This window comes from Anthonomus grandis, chromosome 15 (genome assembly GCF_022605725.1).
Source record: "Anthonomus grandis grandis chromosome 15, icAntGran1.3, whole genome shotgun sequence".
In the NCBI taxonomy this organism is placed as follows: Eukaryota; Metazoa; Arthropoda; class Insecta; order Coleoptera; family Curculionidae; genus Anthonomus; species Anthonomus grandis.
In genome coordinates this window covers 13,710,953-13,732,356 of record NC_065560.1, presented here as the reverse complement: position 1 = coordinate 13,732,356, position 21,404 = coordinate 13,710,953, and the positions used below count along the sequence as shown (strand labels likewise).

Below are 21,404 nucleotides of genomic sequence, written 5' to 3'. Positions count from 1 at the left end.
GTTTTAGATTTTTAAGTGCAGAGCAGTAAAGTTGTAAGCAAAAAACCGATTTAAACTATAAAACTAAATATTAAGAAAAATACATAGTAATTCTATTTGTTAATGAGAGCAAAGCATTCCATGTATTTTAACGTACTTTTCAAAAACTTTGTTGTTTATTTAATTTGACATTTTTATTATAAAATGCTTATGCTTGCAAATAAAAGTTTAAAAAAGTTAATCTAATGACGTCTTTTTATAATATTAATGACGTTTTCATACAATACAACTTAAAAAGGAAAACAAAAAATTAATAGCTTTTTTGTATGTCCTTTTCCCTTATCTACATTATCATAAAAAAACACTTATTTTCCTAAAACAATACAATCTGAAGAGGAGTTTTTATAAATCTGGTAATCACAATAGTCTGATAAATAATATCCGCGTCAATATTCGCTTTATTCACTAGCTTTTTCATTTTTTCGCCCTTCTGGGACTTAGTTATGTGCTCAAATTCTCGTATAATACAAAAAAGTAATCAACCGTTGTTAATTACTCATAATAAAGAAATGATAACACAAAAAATTAGGCAGATAAAAATATAGCATATACAATTTGCAAACAAAACCAGAATTAAAAATAATTATTTCCAGATTGACGCAGAAAATCATGCATAAAGGTAAGTCCAGAATTTTTTTTCGAAACTTGAATCTAGTAACTATAAGCAACATATTTTAATTTTTTATTCGCTTATGGTTAAAAAAAGAAAAACCTGGCTGTTTAGTATTCTTACACATGCCACCATTAATTTTTGTTAATTACAAGCCTTATTCTTTATGACATAATATTTGGATGTTACAAAAAATTGTCGAGATATTTCATAATAAATAATGTACTATATTATAGTATTTTTACTGGCTTTTAACAAAACGTTTGTCATCATCTATAATCGTTTTTCTTTAAAATTCTAAAATATTTTGGATCTATGCATGTAAACTTATTAAGTGGTTACAAAAAAGTCTAGCGGTGTCAAATCTCGGGACCTCGTAGGCCACTCTATTACCTCTCTCTACCTATTAAATGCTTAACAATCATTGGGTAGATAACTACTTAAAACCTCGTCAGTAATTAGTAAAATACTCTTTTTTAGTATATTAGGACCTATATCGGTTAAGTTTTGTATTTGTTCTCAAGATCTAATTTATCTATGAAAGTGTCTTTCATTTAACTCTTGTCGTAAACAAACCTTATGGGTACTTTTATTTTTCTAGTATCCGATGTACTGTGGATTTACTTTTATTTAAATTTAAGGCTGCTGTTGCAATTATATCGCTTGCTGAGAACCACAGTGGCGAAAGTAAAAAAATGCACATTTTGAGATAATGGGCTGCAAAGTATTGATTATTATTTAAAAGAAAATATTAAGCTCATAAAATGGGAATTTTTGAAAACTAAAATTTACTCTTACCTTGTTTTGTTGTGGTCTGATTATGGATATTAAATTGAAAAAATTTAAGTGTATAGGTCAAATTTTGATTTTGTTTTTTCGCCACTATGGCAAAAAAAATATATTTTTTTATTTTAAATTTTAGTTTAATAATGACTTATCAAAAGAAAAAAGAAACTATTATAATTGTTAAATGAGAAAATTGAATAAAACTTTTATACAACAATGATAGTTTATAAATAAAAATAAAAAAACTTTATTTTCAAAAAACATCACTTTTTTTGTCACTTTCAACATTTTTTTCTTATTAATAGTAGGTACAACAGTAGTAGCTTAAGTGGTAAACAAAAGCAAGTAAACCCATTTAAACTTTAAAAAACCTAAAATAAACGCTTATTGACTAACAACTTAACAACTAAATTTAATAAGCAGTCTTATAGTTGCAGAGATCAATAACACATTTTGTTTTGTTTAACAAAAAAAGTAGACTTCTGTTTCAGTACAGATTTTAATTTTCGTGGTGAAGGTTTTCGAAAAAGGGTGCATGCACTCGAGGAATGGATTTATTTTTAATAAGAGACTGGAGATCGTCAAATTTCTTTCTTCCAATAGGAATACTTTGGGTATATGCGGGCAATAAACTAAATCCCTTTATGTCTTTTTGAATCGATTTTCTAGTTTTTGTAGCATTGTTAATAATCACATAGCGAAAGTTGATGTCGCTATAAGATGTTTTAAAAAAGAAACGATCTACGTGGTCCTTTTCAAAGCGGATAATAGAAATATCATTAAAGTTAAACTTTTCACCATTTGAATCTCGGTTAAATTCTTTATTTGCAATGCCCTCCTCTAACTTTTTAAGATCATAAAAATCCCCATGTCCCAGTTCATTAACATCAAATCTTGCACCCTTTTTCTTTGCGTTGTTAATAATGGTTGCATATTGTGCGGGTACGTAAATGGGACCATTTTTAAGAGCTTTCTTAATTGCTTTTTCTATCACGGAATGACTTGCATCCCCTTCATTTTGCCCATGCCCGACAACAAGAAATTTGTGAGTAATGCTGTTTATATTATTAAAATTGGCAATAGCATATAAAAAAGCCGATATAATAAATTTATTTTTTCCTTGGCCCCCACAATTATCAGAATATAATACTATATCCAGTTTTTCAAAATCACTAGCAGCCTCAGAGGTTTTTTTAAAGTAATCTAAAAGGCACGAGCCAATTTCGTTGGAACCACGTTTTGCTTCCCCTTCGTGCCAGAAATAGCATTGAACTGGTCCCAATCCTTTTTGTTCCAGTTGGCAAACGGTAAAGTTATATGAACTTAAACGTGATTTGTAGCAGAAAGAATTGATGTCCCCTTTTGGAGTGGGTTAAGCGGCCTGCAAGTCGAAGCAAGCGACTTTATAATTATCGTTGATCAGTGTCTGATCTATTTTTTCCTCTGGAAAGTTCTTTTTCTTTTATATTCGCATTGTAACTGACATTTAAAGCTATGATCTCTTCAGGATTTGAGTTTTTAAATGTTTCACAAGTTTTCACTGGTCCTTTTTCGGTTACGTGTGACGTTACGTTACGAGTGAAAAGACATGTTAAATTCGAAGAGAAAAATATGGCGGTACATGGAATATTTTCCATAAGACGTGTTATTTGCTTTACATATCTCAACATAATCCCTATACAAATCTGAAAGATTTTTCCCCCATCGATGAATTTTCTCTGTGTATTTGCCCTAAAGTAATGACTTTCGACTGCTGGAATGGAACCCAGATGCTCTCTTATGGTATTCTTTAGTTCCTGTGAAAGCATATTACTTGGTTTTAGGCCACGTTTTTCCCCCTCTAGAAATCCGTTGTCATTTTTAGACTTTACAATTCTTACAAACCTTTTAAAAATACCTAATGTGTTTCTAAAAAATTTGAAGCACACAAGTATCTGTTCATCATTTTTTTTGAAAAAATATGGGTGCGGGTTTTTAGTCGATTTAATACCAAGCGGCGAGATAATAGCTGTATACTCTGCATGTGTCCTAAGACGTAGTTCCTCTGCTTGTGCAAATTTCCCAAAAAAAAAACGCGCAAACATAGTTTTTTGCTATTTTTTGATCATCACCCCAAATAAATTTTTTATTATTTTTCGTTAGTTTGGTTACAGTTGTAACATTTCTTTGAATTACTGTCAAATTGATTTTTAAAATGAAAAGGCAAATTTCTTTTTTGGCCTCTTTTATCAGAAAAATTACCCGGGCTAGATTTATTATAATCACTTAAAAGAATTAGTAATCCACTAACTGAGTCTAGGTTGCTATCAAAAGCAGCGGCTCTGACATGATTGTATTTGATATCACCAATGACAATTTATAATAACTGTGCATATCCGCTAACTCAATGCCACGCAAATTGCAAAGAGGGACATGATAACAAAATAACTAATAGCTTTGACGGTTGCTAGGATATTTTCGACATACGAATCAAAACTTTGTTATAACGTCATCTTCCTGATTAAAATTGACACCGATATCTTAAACAGTCAAAAAACTAAAAATTAATTTTTTAATTTTTTAAAAAACTTTAACCCCCTGTATTTTGCTTCTGAGGCATTTCCGACCCATAGTGTCTTATATCAAAAGTTATATTTGAACGTCCCCTATCATCCCCCAAAAGCATGACCTTCTTATAAAAATCACCCTGTAGATATTTAGCAAGAATTATAAATTGGAATCATAGGTATGGGAGCAAATTTCAAATTTAAAAAAAAATTTATTGTTTTTTAAATATTTTATTTTAAGATGAATTAAAATAAATTTAACAAAGGGTTTTAAAATGCTAAAAATAGTTACAATAAATTATAAACTAAATACAGTAAACTGTAAATACGGGACTAATAAGACCTTTTATGTAAAAAATGGAATTGTTGCAGGTATAAAGCATATTTTAACTGAATATCCTAATAATTTTTAGATTTTCAAAAAAAAGATCAATATACCAAACATACCTTAATAAAAAATTAAACATATATATATTTTTTAACCATCTATACAATTGTAATAAAATAATATATATCCACATATTATGGAAAATAGAATATAAACTCTTATAACAACAAAAAATGTACCTATTTCTTGAAATAAATCTGGCTTCTTATTGTGAATAAATTAATTAATAATGACTAGATATAACACAATATTTATATGTACAAGTTAACATGCATGTTTTTTTTATTTTTTGAGTATAAGCAAATAAAAACAAAATATAAATTCTAACAAAAATAAATAAATAAAATCAAAATTTCTATTACTTCAATAACTTCAAAGGTTTTCATTAATGCCAAATTCCTAAAGATTGGTTTTGGTTAGTCACAATCGGGTAAAGATGTGAAAAGTTAGTGGGGTCGTTTCCAGTAAGTATTGAACATAAAATAATTATATTAAAACACATTAAGGCAGTATGTTCTGTATACAATCGGGGTAATTAATTATCCTAATTAGTATTTCATCCTAATGATCGAAAATACGAAAGTCTTTATTATTAGTAAGTATTGATTATCCCACAGTAGTCATGATCACAATTAAGGTTCTAAATGATACTTTAAAGGGTCTAATATTAGTCTATAATCTAACTTTAAGTAAATATTATGATTTTAATTATATCGGTCAGAAAATAAAATAGGACTATGAAAAGCAAAGCATTTACGATTCTGAATAAATATTTCTGATAGTTTCGTTTCCGATTGTGTATCATGAGAATATTTAAGATTTTTGTTTTTTTTTTGAAGGCATTTTAGATTGTCGAAACTTTTTCTGTTTTTTAAAATGACCAACACTTAGATTGTGGTTGTGGTTTTGAAGTTGGCTTTTGATTTTTATCCTTTAAATATTTAAAAATTATTAAGCAAGTGTTACTTTGAACAATTTGTTTAACAATGTCATGCTGGTCACAAAAAAAGTCATTAAAAAATGTTTATAAACCAACCAAGACTTTTTCTCTAAATTGACTAAAGAACCATGGTTATCCAAAAATTTGTATAACTCATTATGATTTTCCTTAATAAACTGGAACCAACCATCATTATATAGTGCTTTTAGGGATGCAACGTGAGCTCTTTCATTCTTTAGATGAAACTTAAGCTGAGATAATTTACACATCACAGACTCTTGCACATTGTACCTACATAATTTGTTGCTGATTTGTAAGATTATCTTTAGATAGTCCTGCCTTGGCAAGAATGCGCTTCTTATTCTCAAGAAGAAAAAAGACAAATACTCTTATACACTATGGTCTCTCTTAGTTTTCAAACTGGAGAAATCAGAGCTGGACGATATTGGAATACTATCCAGGTTCACAGTGTCTGAAGAGATGTTTGGTGAATTAGAACCTGTAAGATTTGGAACCGTGATTTTTAAGGATTTTTGTTCTTAAAATTAACTTAGATCTTCTTTACTAACTGAGTAAAAATGTTCTCTGTCAATTTGAGCACGAAAAAGTCGCACAAGATTATCAGGGTTATTAAAATCAGAACCAGAAAAGTAATTGGAGCAAACTCGATAATTGGTGACACTTTTAGTTGGACTTTCAGGACGGATCTCCCTCCAAGATTTTTGTAAGGATGAATTCAATGGAAACTTAGGAAATCTATGATTTCTGTGACTGCCTGGGCAATTACTAATATACAAACTACTGCATAAAGGATATTTGCACGAATATTTTAATCTAGATAAAGACAATAAAAAGGAAATACTAGACATTTTCCCAGTGAAAGTCCAAGAAATAAACTGAATTTAAAAAAAAAACGTTAAATTGAGAATAGTCACATAGCTATGTCCAAAATAGGATTGAATCTATAACTATACCCTGGAAAATGATAATACATCCAAAATGCACCTTAACATTATTAGAAAACACTTAGGTATGTCATCATTGAAATTTATCTGTCTCATCATCTTTCTAAGAAGACCAAACATCTTTCTAAGTTTTATTTTGAACATACAAAGCTTATTTATTTTCCGTTGTTTGAGGTTCAAGGTTGCTATAAGACTACTGGGCGAATTATTGCCCTGTACAAAGTTAGTTTGGATTGTCTCTTTGGGACTTTGAGAAGATAACACCCTATTTCCCACCATTATTTAGGCTGAGATATATCTTTTTGTACTCAATTGTGATCCTTGATTACGGCTCTTAAAAAAAGTAAACCGTGATTCTGATGTCACACTGAATAGCGTTCATGTCCTGTTCTCTAACGTTACTTGTGCATATGAGTTTGTTACGCAGATTTATGTTAGCTCTACTAATTTCCTTGGTGTAACCATCTTTAACATGCTAGCCATAACCCGCTTATTTTTTATGATATCATATGCTTGCCGAGCAGCTTGAAATCTATCACTGAAAATCGACGAAGATTTGGTGGAAACCCCGGTTAGACTTCAGGTTCTTTTCTAATATTTGTCTGATCGAAAATATTTGATCCATCATTGACATTTTGCATCAAAGTTGTTTTCAAGGAGTTTTCTACCAGTTCTCCATTTATACCATCGTTGTATGCCGCTTTGTATTTTTTAATATGTTGATGCATTCTCAACTTCTTAAAGTGTTGGTGATGGTATTTATATCTGATGAAAGGAAAGTAATGTCTGCTTCCTCTTTATTTAGTAACTCGTGAAAGTACTCCTTCCATTTTTCGACAGTTTCGATTTTCGCCATATATTAATAATCTAACTTGTCTCTTTTCTCTTGGCTCATGTTTCCCCAAGATCTCCACCTTTTCTTTCTAGATTTACTACCTTAAAAAAATTTTCGTACTTGATTCATATCTTTATTTTTGTTTAATTTCCGTATTTGATGCTCCAGGTGATTCTTTTTTTTAGCCCGTTAATTAATCGTCTTGTCTTTGTTTTACCTTGTTCATGTTTTACCTTAACATCAGTAATATCTTGTTTTCGATGGACCCCCTGTATGAGACAGTGCTTACGTATATAACGATAACCTAAATTTTGGAATCCTATATTCCAAGTAGCTCGATGCAAGTATTATAACTATTTAATAACAGTATAAACTTTACGCCATAAAATTAGATGCCAATATTTGTTTTGTGTACAATACTATAAATTTTACTAATACTCATACTGCAATAATTCCTTTTTAAACAAAAACGAATATTTGTTTTATATTTTGTAGGTCCGATTATTGGTATAAGACATGTGCAGACCCTTCTCATGTTTCTGCTCCTGTCAATAGGGTACTCAATGAGGGTAAATTTGTCAGTTGGAATTGTAGCCATGACAACAAACGATACCAGTCCTAACCCAGATGTGCCAGTAAGTTTGTTATTAAATATTTTAAGTAAATGTTGTAAAACAAGTTAAGAATACTAAAATGATTAATTATTACTTATAATATAACTTATATTTTAAATGAGTTTGAATGAATTGTCTTGAGAAAATTACTTAGCCATTAGTTGAAGACCTTTTTATAAAAAAATTTGTTTGCAACGCATAGAAAGAGATTAGATTTGATAATATATCTAATCTCTTTTGATGCGTAGTATAGTTTTTTAATTAAATGTTGGGTATTTAAAATAAAAATATAAATAATGTATCCAAATGCTTCAAAAAAACTGTCACCAAAGGACATATTCCTAATTAAAACTATGAAAGATTGTTAAGCAATATTATATACAGGTTATAACCATTTTTCATTTTAATATAATAAATCAAATTGAGGCGACCTTGAGTAAATAAATAATTGTACTTAAAGATTTATCTAAATTGCGACAATAAGGATTATTTAGAATATTAATGAATTGATTTTTCTAATATTTATTTTATCTGAAGTGGATATTATTTTATAATATAATTGAATCTTAATGAACATATTCGTCATATTTTTCGCGAAAGGTATCGCAATTTCCTTCGTTGTATATTAAAATGTTAAAAGGATCATAAGCTAACATAGCTTAAAAATAGGGCTAGAGCTCCAGAAAATAATTAACCTTCAAATTTTTGCCTATAATTATTATAAAGCGAAGTATCATCATCATCATCATTGTCGTCTATCGTCGGACATACACCTACCTTAATCGTTGCTACTCTTTTAGGTCTTGTGCTCGACTCATTCAGATATTTCCAATCCGTCTCTTCGTCTGCCCATTTGTTGTCATCCTCTGCCTTTTTTACTAGTCCACGATCTCCGCTCTATTACTCTACGTATCAAACGAGAGTTCTGTATCTTAACTATATGGTCTACCCAACATAAGCGTTCCGCGACTTACGGCACTTTGGATCTGCGTCGAATTTTTTAATTTTTTTTTCAATCTAGGAGAGTTACACCTAATATTCTCCTTTCTATTACTAGTGTTATAGATTGCAATCTATAAATAATCTCTTTGTTTATTGCTCATGTCTCTGTGCCATATGTTAAAGTTAAGAGAACATACTGATCAAAGATTCATGCTTTGAGAGTGTTTGGGGTTCTGAATAAAAAACATCTTTAAGATTTCCAAAAGTTGACTATGCTAACGATATATTTCGAGATAATTCTACTTTTAAAATACCTTTGGTTAATTCCATTCTTTGATCTAAATATATTCTGATTCTGCCGTCTGTTCTGTCCGTTTAGTTTTTTCGATGTTTATTTTAACATCTATGTTTTTTGAATATCGATTTAGCTCTGTTATTATTTCCGAAAGATCCTGCTGACGTTGTGCGAATAGAACGATATTATTCACCAAACGAAGGTGGCTCAAATGTTCTCCAATGTGTTTCAATCAATGTTCTTAAACTAAATATATATATGTAGTTCTGATGGGATGAATTTGCTGTCTGATTTCCCCGTCAAATTTAATTTTGTTTGTAAATTCCTTCAATGGAACTCGAAAAGTTCTCTTATTACAGTGTTTTTCAATCTGTGGGTCGCGAGGACCCCTAGGGGGGCGCAAGGCATTACTCGGGGGGTCGCCGGCTGAAAGAAAAAGATGAGGTATTTACAAAAAAAAAAATTTTGTGGGAAGCATGTGCTTGTTTATTTTTCAAAAGTTTATCAAATTGTGGTGCGATTCTTGAAACGTTAATAATTAAATCATTTTCTAATTTCAGTCTATTTCTCTTTTTAGTTTTAATATCTACCATTGAAGAAAATGTCAGTTCACACAAGTATAAAGTGGCGAATTGCACTAATAATTTAAGAGTTTCCCTTGCCAGCTCTGGATATTCGTGTTTTCTTTTTATCCAAAATATATCGACACTTTGCGAATAAAATTCCATTTTAAGCATGCCATCAGCAGCTAAATCTAGAAGACATTTTTTCATTTTTGTGGTGACATCAGCCAGATCTATTCATTTGCCAAAAAGGGGTTTAAAATCCATCTACGCCCATTGTCAGAATCAGAGTGCAAGTCTGTAAGTGTAAAGTACGTCAAAAGTTTATCTTGTAAATTATGCAAGCTCTGTATCATGCAAGGAATGTGAGCCGATACTGCAAAACTTTGGTCTGTTGGATTATCTTCAGCAATCTTTTGAACACTTGTAAAAGACTGAAACATTTTGTTTTGCAGAGAAGTTGACCCCAAACGGAGTTTTGCGTGAAATGCTTCTACTTTATCTTTAGCTCTTAAAATATTTTTATCTCTTCCTTGAAGCTTCTTGTTCAAATTGTTAAGGTGACTAAAAAGATCTGCCAAAAATGCTAATTTCAAGAGCCAAATAGGGTCAGAAAAAACGATAAGCATATTCATATTTTGCATCTTGTAAAAACATTAACAATTCAGCTCTCAGTTCCAGAACTCTTATCAATACCTTTCCTTTGGATAGCCACCTGACCTCTGTGTGATAAAGGAGATTTTGATGAAGCGAGCCCATATCTTCACAAACGATTCTGAATAGCCGGGTTTACAAAGCTTTACGTTTGATATAATTCACAATTTTTCTTACCTCATTGAGCACATCATTTAAATCAGAAGATACTACCTTAGCAGCTAGAGCCTGTCCGCTGTTTTTGCCAGTCATAGCTTTGGCGCCATCGCTACAAATAGCAATACATTTTTTCCAAAAAAAATTGTAGTCACAAGTGCTTTCTTAAAACATATCGTACAAACACTGGTCAATAATGTTTGCAGGAAGTGCTTTGCAAAATGAGATTTCTTCCATGATACTGTCATCTGCTTCAAAGCGCACACATACTACAAACTGTGCACAGTCGAAAACCAAATTCATCAAACTGCAAAGCAAAATGTTGGCCGTTCTTTAATTTCTCGACTACTTGGTCTTGAATATCCTTGGCCATATCGTTTATTCTGCGTGAAATAGTATTGTCAGAAAGTGGTATGTTTTTTAATTTGGTTGCCACCTGCTTACTGACCATAATTTCAACCATATCAAGTGCTGCGGGCAAAATAAGATTTTCGGCAATTGTATGTGGTTTCCCTGCTTTAGCAACTCGATATGCGACTTTATAGCTAGCTAATAATGCTGACTCGTTGACACTGGATACCTGAGAAATAAACCAAACAATATAAAAGTGCATAGTCAATAAAATTTAAGGAGGCGGAACCTTTGCACACCGAAATTAAGTATAATCAAAAGTTGTATGCAAACAACAAAGAAATGAACATCATAAAACATAAACAGTAATAAATATATTAAAAAAAAACAAAAAACACGCTTTTAAAGCACATCAAACTAAAAAGTTAAAAATAATTTTTAAAATAAGCTTTATTGTGAAAAAGCGTCGGACGCTCGATATACGTTGGCACAAAACGCTCACGCTTTTTTACAAAAAATCGTATTTCAAAAATTATTTTTAATTTTTTAGTTCGATGTGCTTTAAATGTGTGTTTTTAAGTTTTTTTTTATATATTTATTATCCACTTTTTAGTTCGATTTATTGCAAAAAAGGAGAGCTACAAACTCACAAACCCATATACAGATGAAGATAATAAAAAACGTGTTAAACATAGCAACAATTAGAATAGAGTCGCCTTAAGCTTGTCGCTTAAGTGCATTAAGGGTCTTAACAACACTTCTGGGAGACTAGGAAAACATTATATTTTACTTACCTGAATTATAGTATTTTGCTGCTGAGTAAGAACTTTGAACTTTCGTTCAAACAAATCCAACGGCTTATCAGCTTCTTTCTGATGCTTAGTTGTGAGATGCCGCATAAGCTTTGACGGTTTCATACTCTCACGTGATAAAACATAGCCGCAAATTACACATTGAGGTTTAATATTTATGACTGTGAACCCGTTTTTTTTTGGGTTTGATTCACCACTATCGTTATTGACACTCGTACCAGATGTTGAAGGCTGCGATCTTTTGAGATATTTATCCATTTTACAAACGAGCGGAGCAAGCGAAAAAACAAAAAAATTACCTCTATATTCATCGGTGAGATTTGAAACGAAAGAAAATTACGGGTGGCGCGCGTAGGGCACTTACTGTAGTCGCAACGACAATACGGTGTGGCAACGTCGCCGTCGCCGACGTAGTTTGACCCGCGTGAATAACAGATAAATGTACCAAAATAAGAAAAAATCATTACCTAACGTATGTAGTCTTTTAATTAATTTATATCTTTGGCTTTCTATGACACAAGGGGGTCGCCAAATCCATTTCTATCCAAACCGACTTGCTCCTTGATTTATTACCTGTCAATTTTTTTGGTTATTATTTTTATCAATTATTTATACATGACAGGCAAACTAATTGGTCCGTAATTCCTGAGTTTTGTTTCCTCGCCTTTTTTGAAAAGTAATACTAATAATGTACCGTTCCAGTCTTCAGGTACGCCACCTTTTTGCAGGCACTTGAGACATTGATTAATGTCTCCCCTCCGTACATCAATATTTTAAATATGAACCCATCATCCCCAGCTGCCCCTTCTTTTGTAATTTTTTATTTAGCTGTGTTAATCTCTTCACTGGTTATATCTGAGCCTTCTTCTGAACTCACATTTAATATCTTTTTTCGCTTTTCCTTTCATTCACCTCGCGGTGGAGTGACTTTTTTTTATATAAAAGTCTTCTCTCATTCTTTTTATTTATTTGGTAATTTGTGCTCGGCTGCCAAATTCTCTTTCTAGCATTTTCAAACTCTTTCCATCTTGTAATGTTCTTTAGTTTGTTAATTTTTATATTTTCTTGTATCAAATCTTATTTTACTTCTTATATTCTTATTTATTTCAGTAATCGCTATGAGACTTATCGTGTCTAAATCTGCTGTCTTGTGTTTCTGGATAAGATCTATAGTTTATTTTAAAGATGATGATTTGTGCTGTGTGATCTCTCTATGCAAGATATCAAGGTTAAGTCTGTCTTACGTACTTCTGATAATGCAGTTTTTCAGTTGGTGCTGGTATTGCTAATATCGCTAGGGATTGTTGTGATCACTTTTTGTTTTATTTGTGGATTGAAATACATCATTGGTGGTTGCTCCCCATTTTGACAAAGTTAATGGCTCTTGTATCTAAGACAATGTTCTTATTAGAAGAGGTGTTTTGTGGGTAAATTCGTCAAATGCTGCGCAAACCTACTTCTTTCTAGCCACTATTGTGAAGTATATTTCTTGAGGAGAATTTAGTGAGTTCTTTAATCTACCGGTTTATTCCCTAAAAACTGATATTTTCATGTTTTTATTTTCTATCTGAACAACTTAAGATAAACAAAGATTTTTCTAATTTTCTCGAAAACGAATCGACCGATTTAAAAAATCAAACATGAAAAACAAAGACTTCGAAAGACCTTTTAAACAAGCTATTACTCGATACCCCTTGCCATTTAAAATTTTTAAGGGGATGACCCTGGGGGGTAGAGGGTGAAAAGGGGTGAAGTAATTTTAGGTTAGAAAGTTGTTCCCTGGACAAACCTTTTGACGTATTTCGGCCTTTTTTTTTAAACAGCGGTTTTCGATAAATCCGTGGTGGGAAGTTTTCAAATGAACACCCTGTATATTATTGCATTTTAATTGTATTACGTCATATACGTAACAGGCCCTAAATTGTAATATCTATGTTTTATCTCTCTAATATGTACTATTCGAATTTAACGCAAAGACTTCGAGCGCTCAAGATGAATTAAACATAATTGAAAACGTTGGTTCGAAATAAATAGTTTTCTTCAGCATTTGATCACCAATTCACAAGAATAATGTTTAGGTCTATCTTATTTTTGCTTATTCCTTTGGAAGTTTTCAAATCCGGTGCTACCCTTCTATTTTCTTGAAGCAGGTATCCAAAATATAGATTTTTTTCTTAATGTAGTTTAGCCGCATATCACTTCTCTTCTTTCTTGTTGCTAAACCCAATGCACCTACTTTTTCTTCCAGAATAGCCTCTTTCCGAATTTCGCATTAAAAAGACATAATGTGCCCTGCCACAATTTAGAGCTTTATTAATTTTCTCATAAAATTTATTAACTTCCTGATCCTCGTCGTCTGTTGTTGGGGCTTATACCTGTATTATTTTGAAAACGTATCTGTTCTTAAGCCTTAGATCTTGGATGCACAGACCACGGCATGCCAGTCAAATACTGGTGGCCCGCCGACAGCAAAAATATTACTCTTGTACATTCAAAAAATATTGAATTCAATGAAAAAGAAAATTGAAACTGAAAAAGTAATTTGAATCTCGCGCGCGCTATTTGAATCTAGCGCCTAAAAATGCTAAGTGAAGTAACATCGCTTGCCGCCTTTATATAAAGTTCAAAATAGTAGAAAAATCAAGAATTTTCTAGCGCGATGTGAGCAAGCGAGATGGCAATAGTCCCGAATTCCCGATTGCTCACGTAGGTAGATACACGAAGCTTCAAGAGTCGTATGCGCAGTATAAAAGCCACATCCGCAGCGACCGACGCGACAGTTTAGTCAAATTTAGCTTTAATGTTGGCCAAATATTTAAATACAACATATAAATACAACATATAATCTGTATTAAAATATTAACACTTCTGAGGAATAGTATTTAACACAATTATTTTTGATAAATTAAAAAAGATGGGTAATTTAAGTAGCTACTATAATTGTTTTTAGCTGCTGTGTTAATCCCCCAAAATTAGAAGGTAACATGGAGAAGCCACGACCTTGTAAAAAACGTAAGGTTAAAGATGAAAATCGGCAGTTTTAAGAAATTGTACTGAGAAATACTTTTTTGTATGGACGAGTAACAAAGTCGCTTGTTTAATTTGCAAGAATTCTGTTGCGATTGCAAAGGAATATAATGTATAAGGGCACTATGAAACGCAGCATCCTTCTTTTACCAAGTTTACAGTAGTAAACTTGGGGTAACTACGAGTTAAGAAAGCAAAAAATGTTGTCTTTAAAATGAAAGCTTATTGGTCAGCAAGCTATGTTTACAAAACCCATTCAAGATTCAAAAACAGCTACAGAAGTTAGTTATGAAATTTGAACTCGAACGCAAAGTAAAGTCGCCCCTTCAATGATGGCGATTTTGTCAAAGAATGCTTAGAAATTGCCGCTAAGAAAATGTGTCCAGAAGCAGCAAAAAAGTTTGAGAAAATTCAACTGAATCGTATTACTATCAAAAGACGAATTATACCTTTGTCAGGTAATATTGCCAAACAATTAATTTAAAAATACTAAGATCATTGATAAGGTTATTGATATTAGGTCAGCTCAACTTCTCATATTCATACGAGGTGATACTCAAGATGTTGAAGTTTTAGAAGAGTTAAAGGAATCTGTTCATTGAAAGGTCAAACCAAAGGAATTGATATACTCAATGTACTTTTGTATGACTAGTCAAAAACTGATTTGGTCTTATCAAAATTATCGGGTGTTGCTCCTTCGATGATTGGTATCAATTCCGGGCTAGTTAGTTTGCTGAAAAAGCATCTGCAAGAAAAAAAGGGCTCATGCAGTTTCACTGCATTATATACCAAGAAGCTCTCTGTTCTAAATAAATTAAATTTTAAAATGTCATGAAAGTGGTAGTTTTAACTGTAAATTTTATAAAATCACGAGGACTCAATCACAGACATTTCAAACAATTCATTGATGACATCGAAAGGGAATACGGAGACTTATTGTATTATACAGAAGTAAGGTGGCTAAGTCGTGGATTGACATTGAAACGATTTCTAAATTTTATAGAAGAAATTGAAATATTTCTAGCGGAAAAGCAAATGTTTCGGTTTTATGTTTCGGAACTTGAAAATCCTGATAGGTTGTGTGATTTGGCTTTTTTAGTTGACATTACAAATCATTTGAATGTTTGAATCAATATACGGCTTTAAGGCAAATATCAACTGTTATCCCAGCTCTACGCTCATGTATTATTATCCTTGCAAGTTGACACTTTTCAGATATTAATTGAATTCTGAAAATTACAACCATTTTCTAAATTATAAAAAAATGGCTGAAAAATTTAACAAAACTGCGATTAATTTCAGTTATGTAGAGAAGCTAGATATTTTGAATATTTTGAAAACAGATTTTCGAAGTTTAGAAAAGTGAAACCTCTGTTGGACATATTCAGCAATCCTTTCACGATTTCAGTTGAAAATGCGCCATAGTCAATGCAGTTAGAAATTATCGACGTTCAAAACGACCACGATTTAAGCAACAAATTCAACGAAGGAGACTTGTTGAACTTTTACCGCTGCATTGATAAAAATATGTACAAAGAGTTGCGCATAAACGCTCTGAAATGTGTCAGCTTATTTGGTGCTACCTGTATATGTGAACAAAATTTATTCAATACTAAATAATAATAAAACAAAAAATCGAACAAGTAAATTTGAGCCAAATGTAAAAAAGATTGTAAGCACTATGCAGTGGCACGCTTCAAATTAAGAAATTCTTTTTTAATTTTAATAAATTATTGTCAATTCTTTATTGTCTTTGTTTACCTGTACTTCTAGCGGCCGGCCCGCCATCTGTTTTGCTCGAGGGGCCTCCTAGTCTTAATAAGTCTGTGCAACCATGCCTTAGATCTATTGAGATCTGGAAAATGCTTTCATATTATATGACGTTGTTCTCCTCTTATAGTTTCCTTTAGAGTATAGCGTATGGTCATTTTGTTATGTAATGCAAGCCTCTCAATTCCTTGTAATTTCCGACAATCTGACTATATGCCAGTTAATATCTTTGAGCGCTTCATCCAGTTCTATTAACATGGCATCAGCGGATAAAGTTCTTACGTTGAAAGTGGCTATGTGCAGAGTTTTTGTCTTTATGCGATTTCAGTTTTTACATATCGTAACATATCTCCAATGCCAAAACCGCGAATGTGCAAATGTGTAATTTTGAGCTACTTTTATTTAGAGTGCTGATGTTTAATTAGGATTGGTCACTATTCGAGTTGCAAATTAAATTTATATTGATTTTTAATTTTTTTATTTATTTTCTTTAAGAGAGCATATTCCTTGTTTTGGCATATGAACGAAAAATTAAAAATTTGCAAATTCGTGGTTTTGGCATTGAAAGGAATTCCAGTTAACACTACCTCTACTCGCCTGAAGTAGTTTTTTTTTCCGGACTCGATATTTCAAAGGAGCTTCTGGCCATAACTTGCCACGTTGGCCAGACTGTTTGGCAAGTGCCTATTGCTCCGCAAGAGGTATTTTATTTTCTTCTTACACACTGGTAAGCCAGATTCTCCTATCCGTCATCCGGAGTAAAGTATACCGAATTTTTATTTAAAAAATGATTGCTATTTTTTAAATTAAAACATTCTCATATGTTTTATTATACTTTCAGACTTATAATTGGAACAATACAGGTTTGGTGCTATCCTCCTTTTTCATGGGATATATTACCCTTCAAGTACTAGCAGGAGAATTGGGAAAGCGTTACGGAGTCAAATGGTTTTTGGTGATCGCAATGGCAGTAAACTCAAGTGCGTTAAAATTAAGTTTCTGTTGAACCATTTGATCGATATAAGCATTTTTTTCACAGTTGGTTGCATATTGACTCCAGCAATGGCAGCGTGGTTTGGTGTATACGGTGTTATGGCCATAAGGATATTGCAGGGAATATTTCAGGGATTCTTTTTTCCTTCAGTTCATAATATACTGGGTAAATGGGCGCCCAAAGAGGAAAGATCTACTTTAGGAAATTTTATATTTACTGGTAATAAGATGATGATAATAAGTTCAGTCATTTAAGTAGATTAATAATAAAACTTCATAAAATGTGGAGAAAACTATTAATTTAATTATATTTTCGACTTCAGGTGTGGCGTTTGGTACAATTATCGCCATGCCAATCACAGGGTTAATATCTGCCTCTTGGGCGGGTTGGCCGGTGGCTTTCTACGTTTTTGGCGCATCGGGACTGGTATGGTGTCTAGTATGGCTCATTTTGGGATCTAATAATCCCGAAGAACATAAGTATATTACTTCAGCTGAAAAACAATACATACAGACTTCGATCGGCCACATCGAGGGAACAGTGGTAAGAATGCATACCCAATTTTTACCAGATTTTAAAATTATGACTTGAATTGATGACACATTTTTAGGTTCCGCCGACTCCCTGGAAGGCGATTTTTAAATCATTACCAGTGTGGGCCATCGTGATAGCGAATTCTGGGCAAAATTGGGGATATGCCACTCTGTTAACTCATATACCAAATTATCTGAACCACGTGGCGCATCAGGACATTTCCAAAGTAGGCAAACCCTATATTATCTTGACATTTAATTAAAAACTTTGAAATATTAATTCTTTTAAAATGAAATAAATATATGCATTATTTATGGTTTTAAAGCTATTTTGGAAGTAGACTAGGTATGGCTCCTAATGAAAAATGTTATATTTTATTCGATATAATGATTTTTTTAACTCTTTAGATTTTTGGAGTTTTTGATTTTTATTAACTGATATAGGCGAGGTGAACTCGAGGTGTTTGAATAAAGCAGATATACAACTATACTACTCACAATAGTACTTATATATAACTTGTCGATCTTTTTTCAATCTGAAGGATCCAAAATCCTCCACTGGGACGAGTGAGCCTTAGTTTTGATATCACATCCATGTTTTTTCACCTGTTAAAATACATTTTAGTAATTCTGCATAGTCGATGACTTCATTATGTGACTCCTGAGAAACTTCGATTCGCCGCTGTTTATCCCTCGAAATTTAACTAAATGAACTTTGGTGCCATGCATTTTATAACCAAAACATTCAAACAAAATGTTATGGAATGATCCAATCGATATTCCAACATCATCGACTTATTGAATTTTAATTCGGCGATCGTTCATAACCATTTCTTTCAATTTTTTTCATCGGTTGCTAATTTACTGGGAATTTCATCATCTGTAACGCCTTTACGGCCATCTTGGAAACGCTTATATATGCACCACTAGTTAAAAAACATGACGAAAATTGCCGATCTCATAAAAACACCAACCTGCGCAACTGCCACTGATAAATTAACAATGAATCCAGAATCTGAAAATTTTATTATACTTAAGGGAGATATGTACCAAAATTACAAACAAAAATTGACAGTTGGACTCTCCAAACTGTCCGCGAAATTTAAAAATTTCCGTTATTTTCTGAACACACCTCTTTTTTGTTATACATCTTATTCATAAATTGTATCTGCTTAATTATCCTATTTAAGTTTACGTGTGCAAAGCTTATTTATAAATAGAATTCTATAAAATATATAGAGATAATGCTGACCCAAGGTATATTTTATAGAACTCCATAATGTCAGCTGCACCCTATCTAGCCCTCTTCATTTTGGGATTCATGTTTGGACCAATAGCTGATACCTTAATCGCCAAGAAAATTTTATCACCAACCAATACCCGAAAATTAATGAATTCCATCGGTAAGCTTAACTTTATCAATTTTATTTTCTCTTATTAACAAGATCATTTGTAGGGGCCTTATGTCCAGCAATAGTGCTAACTGTACTCGGATTCGTTCCAGCTGAAAACGTATATCTTATCGAGGCTCTTTTAATTATCACTGTTGGTATAAACGCAGCCATTTGGTGCGGATTTCAGGTGAATCCAGTCGATTTATCGCCAAGGTATTCTGGAATTTTGATGGGGGTCAGTAACGGTTCATCCAATATTTTTTCGATTATTTCGCCCTCAATGGTTGACTTTGTCATATCAGACCTTGTAAGTAAGAACTTGTAAGGAAATTGAGTGGATTAATCATATTGAATATTTTAGAGTGATCAAAAACAATGGCGTGTTGTTTTCATAATAGCTGCGGCAGCCTATACGGCGTCGAATATTTTTTACCTTATTTTTGCACAGGCAGAACTGCAATGGTGGGACTCTCCGGAAAAGCATCAGGTCGAAGAGGGACACAATTATTTGCCTACTACGAGAGATGAGGAAAAAAAATCTTAGTTTTTTTGCAATATAATTTATTTCTTTTTATAATGTATATTATTTTAAACACAGCAATATAAAATATCACTGGCGACTTTTTATTAGCTCAGTCTAGTTAAAATTAGTTGAAGCTATTTGGGTGTTAGATTTTGAATATAACTCCATAGATGCTAAATAGCGTAAAAAAGGGGGCTTGTTTTGACATTATAAGGTGGCCAGTGATACTCCCATTCCACATCTATTTATTATAGGTATTATCCATTAATGGAAGCTATAATCCTGATGTCCAAAATACATTTATCTTGAATCATTGAAATGCTAGAAGTAGTAAACAATAACTTTGTTTGAGTTTAATATGTGCACAAGGGCAATAGGAGTGTGTTTTTGTGAACTGTTGCGATAGTAAAAACTTGTAGCGTTTGTGCTGCACCATGAGAAAAGGCGATTTAAGTCGATCTTTTCACAAAAGTACACAAGTACGTTAAAAAAGTATAAAGAATTTATAAATGGTAATAATATTTATAATTTTAAGCATAATCTACTAATAATAAATATTTATCATATAAATATTTTTTGACGACGTCACTGGTAAAGATTACTTGTGTCGGTGGAATCAACAATGCGATTGAGCGGCGTTGCGATATTATTTCCTTTTTCTCTAATATACGTTATCTACATTCATTTAACTTTGAATATTGACTTCTTAATAGAGTATCTTATCATATTTTGTGAAAAAGAAATGCTTCATATTTTATTAAAGAGGAATAATATTGTTTTGCGGCTGTAAAATTAAGTATTACTGTAAATTTTTTTATGATATTATAAAGTGTGTTTTTTTGCTATTTCAACATAAGCATTTGGCACCATTGCATCAAAGATGTGGCAAGCAAACAAACTTCCCATAATTTCACAGTAATGCTAATTTTAGTCTTTCAATGTTTTAAGACATTTATAAACTAAATTGCGCCTCAAGTTTTCAAGATTTTAATTAATGTGATCGAACTTTTGGGTATGTAACCCAAAAGAGATCATTCTATTACAATTAGAAGAAGTCTTTACAAGAATTATTTAAATATTGAACTATTTTTGTATCTGTAGTCTTAGAGATCCCAATTTCGAAATCGAAAGCCATACATGTTCGTATCCAATCAAAGGGTACATATAGCACTCGGACTTATTTACTCGTTAGTTTATAAACAAAATTGATAAGGTAAATAAATTTTTATTATTTTTTTATATTATATATATACTTTTATCCCAATCTGTAATGTGTCAAAAAGCCATATCGAGGGCCAAAAAGCAGGACCTTGTAAGTCACATTTTGGAAATTTTTCAGGAGAGCAATAAAACTGTTTAATTTTTGTAATTAACGACAAGTAATGATTTTTTTCATACATTTATTTATTTGGCAGGAACATAATGACATCAGTCTAGAAAAAAATAATAATTTTCTTTTTTTTATAAAATAAACTACATTTACGAGGTACTGTGTCTAAATAATACAGATACGAGAAATTGCATTCTTAAAAAACTACGAAAAAAACACAAATAAATTTTATGTATTTATTACAGAAAATAAAATAAGAGAATATTCAATATTTTCTGCAAAGGAGTATTAAATATTATAAAAAATTGTGTACTAATACCCTAAACCTATTTCCTAA

At 31.9% G+C, this 21,404-nt stretch overlaps 1 protein-coding gene across 1 annotated transcript; it reads left to right on the top strand.

Annotated features, from left to right (window-relative positions):
• Positions 1-436: 436 nt before the first annotated feature.
• Positions 437-19,791, top strand: LOC126745004 (putative inorganic phosphate cotransporter). Its single transcript, XM_050452640.1, has 9 exons — positions 437-658; positions 7,605-7,744; positions 17,135-17,273; positions 17,333-17,506; positions 17,610-17,830; positions 17,898-18,047; positions 19,091-19,223; positions 19,277-19,521; positions 19,576-19,791. Exons 1-9 carry the CDS (start codon positions 649-651, stop codon positions 19,756-19,758), a joined length of 1,395 nt encoding a protein of 464 aa, XP_050308597.1. The 5' UTR covers positions 437-648; the 3' UTR covers positions 19,759-19,791.
• The last annotated feature ends 1,613 nt before the right edge of the window (positions 19,792-21,404 follow it).

Excerpts from the sequence above, each read along its gene's own strand:
- LOC126745004 (XM_050452640.1), top strand. Across the intron at positions 18,048-19,090 it reads CGCATCAGGACATTTCCAAA|AACTCCATAATGTCAGCTGC; the intron begins GTAGGCAAACCC and ends TATATTTTATAG. Across the intron at positions 19,522-19,575 it reads ACTTTGTCATATCAGACCTT|AGTGATCAAAAACAATGGCG; the intron begins GTAAGTAAGAAC and ends TGAATATTTTAG.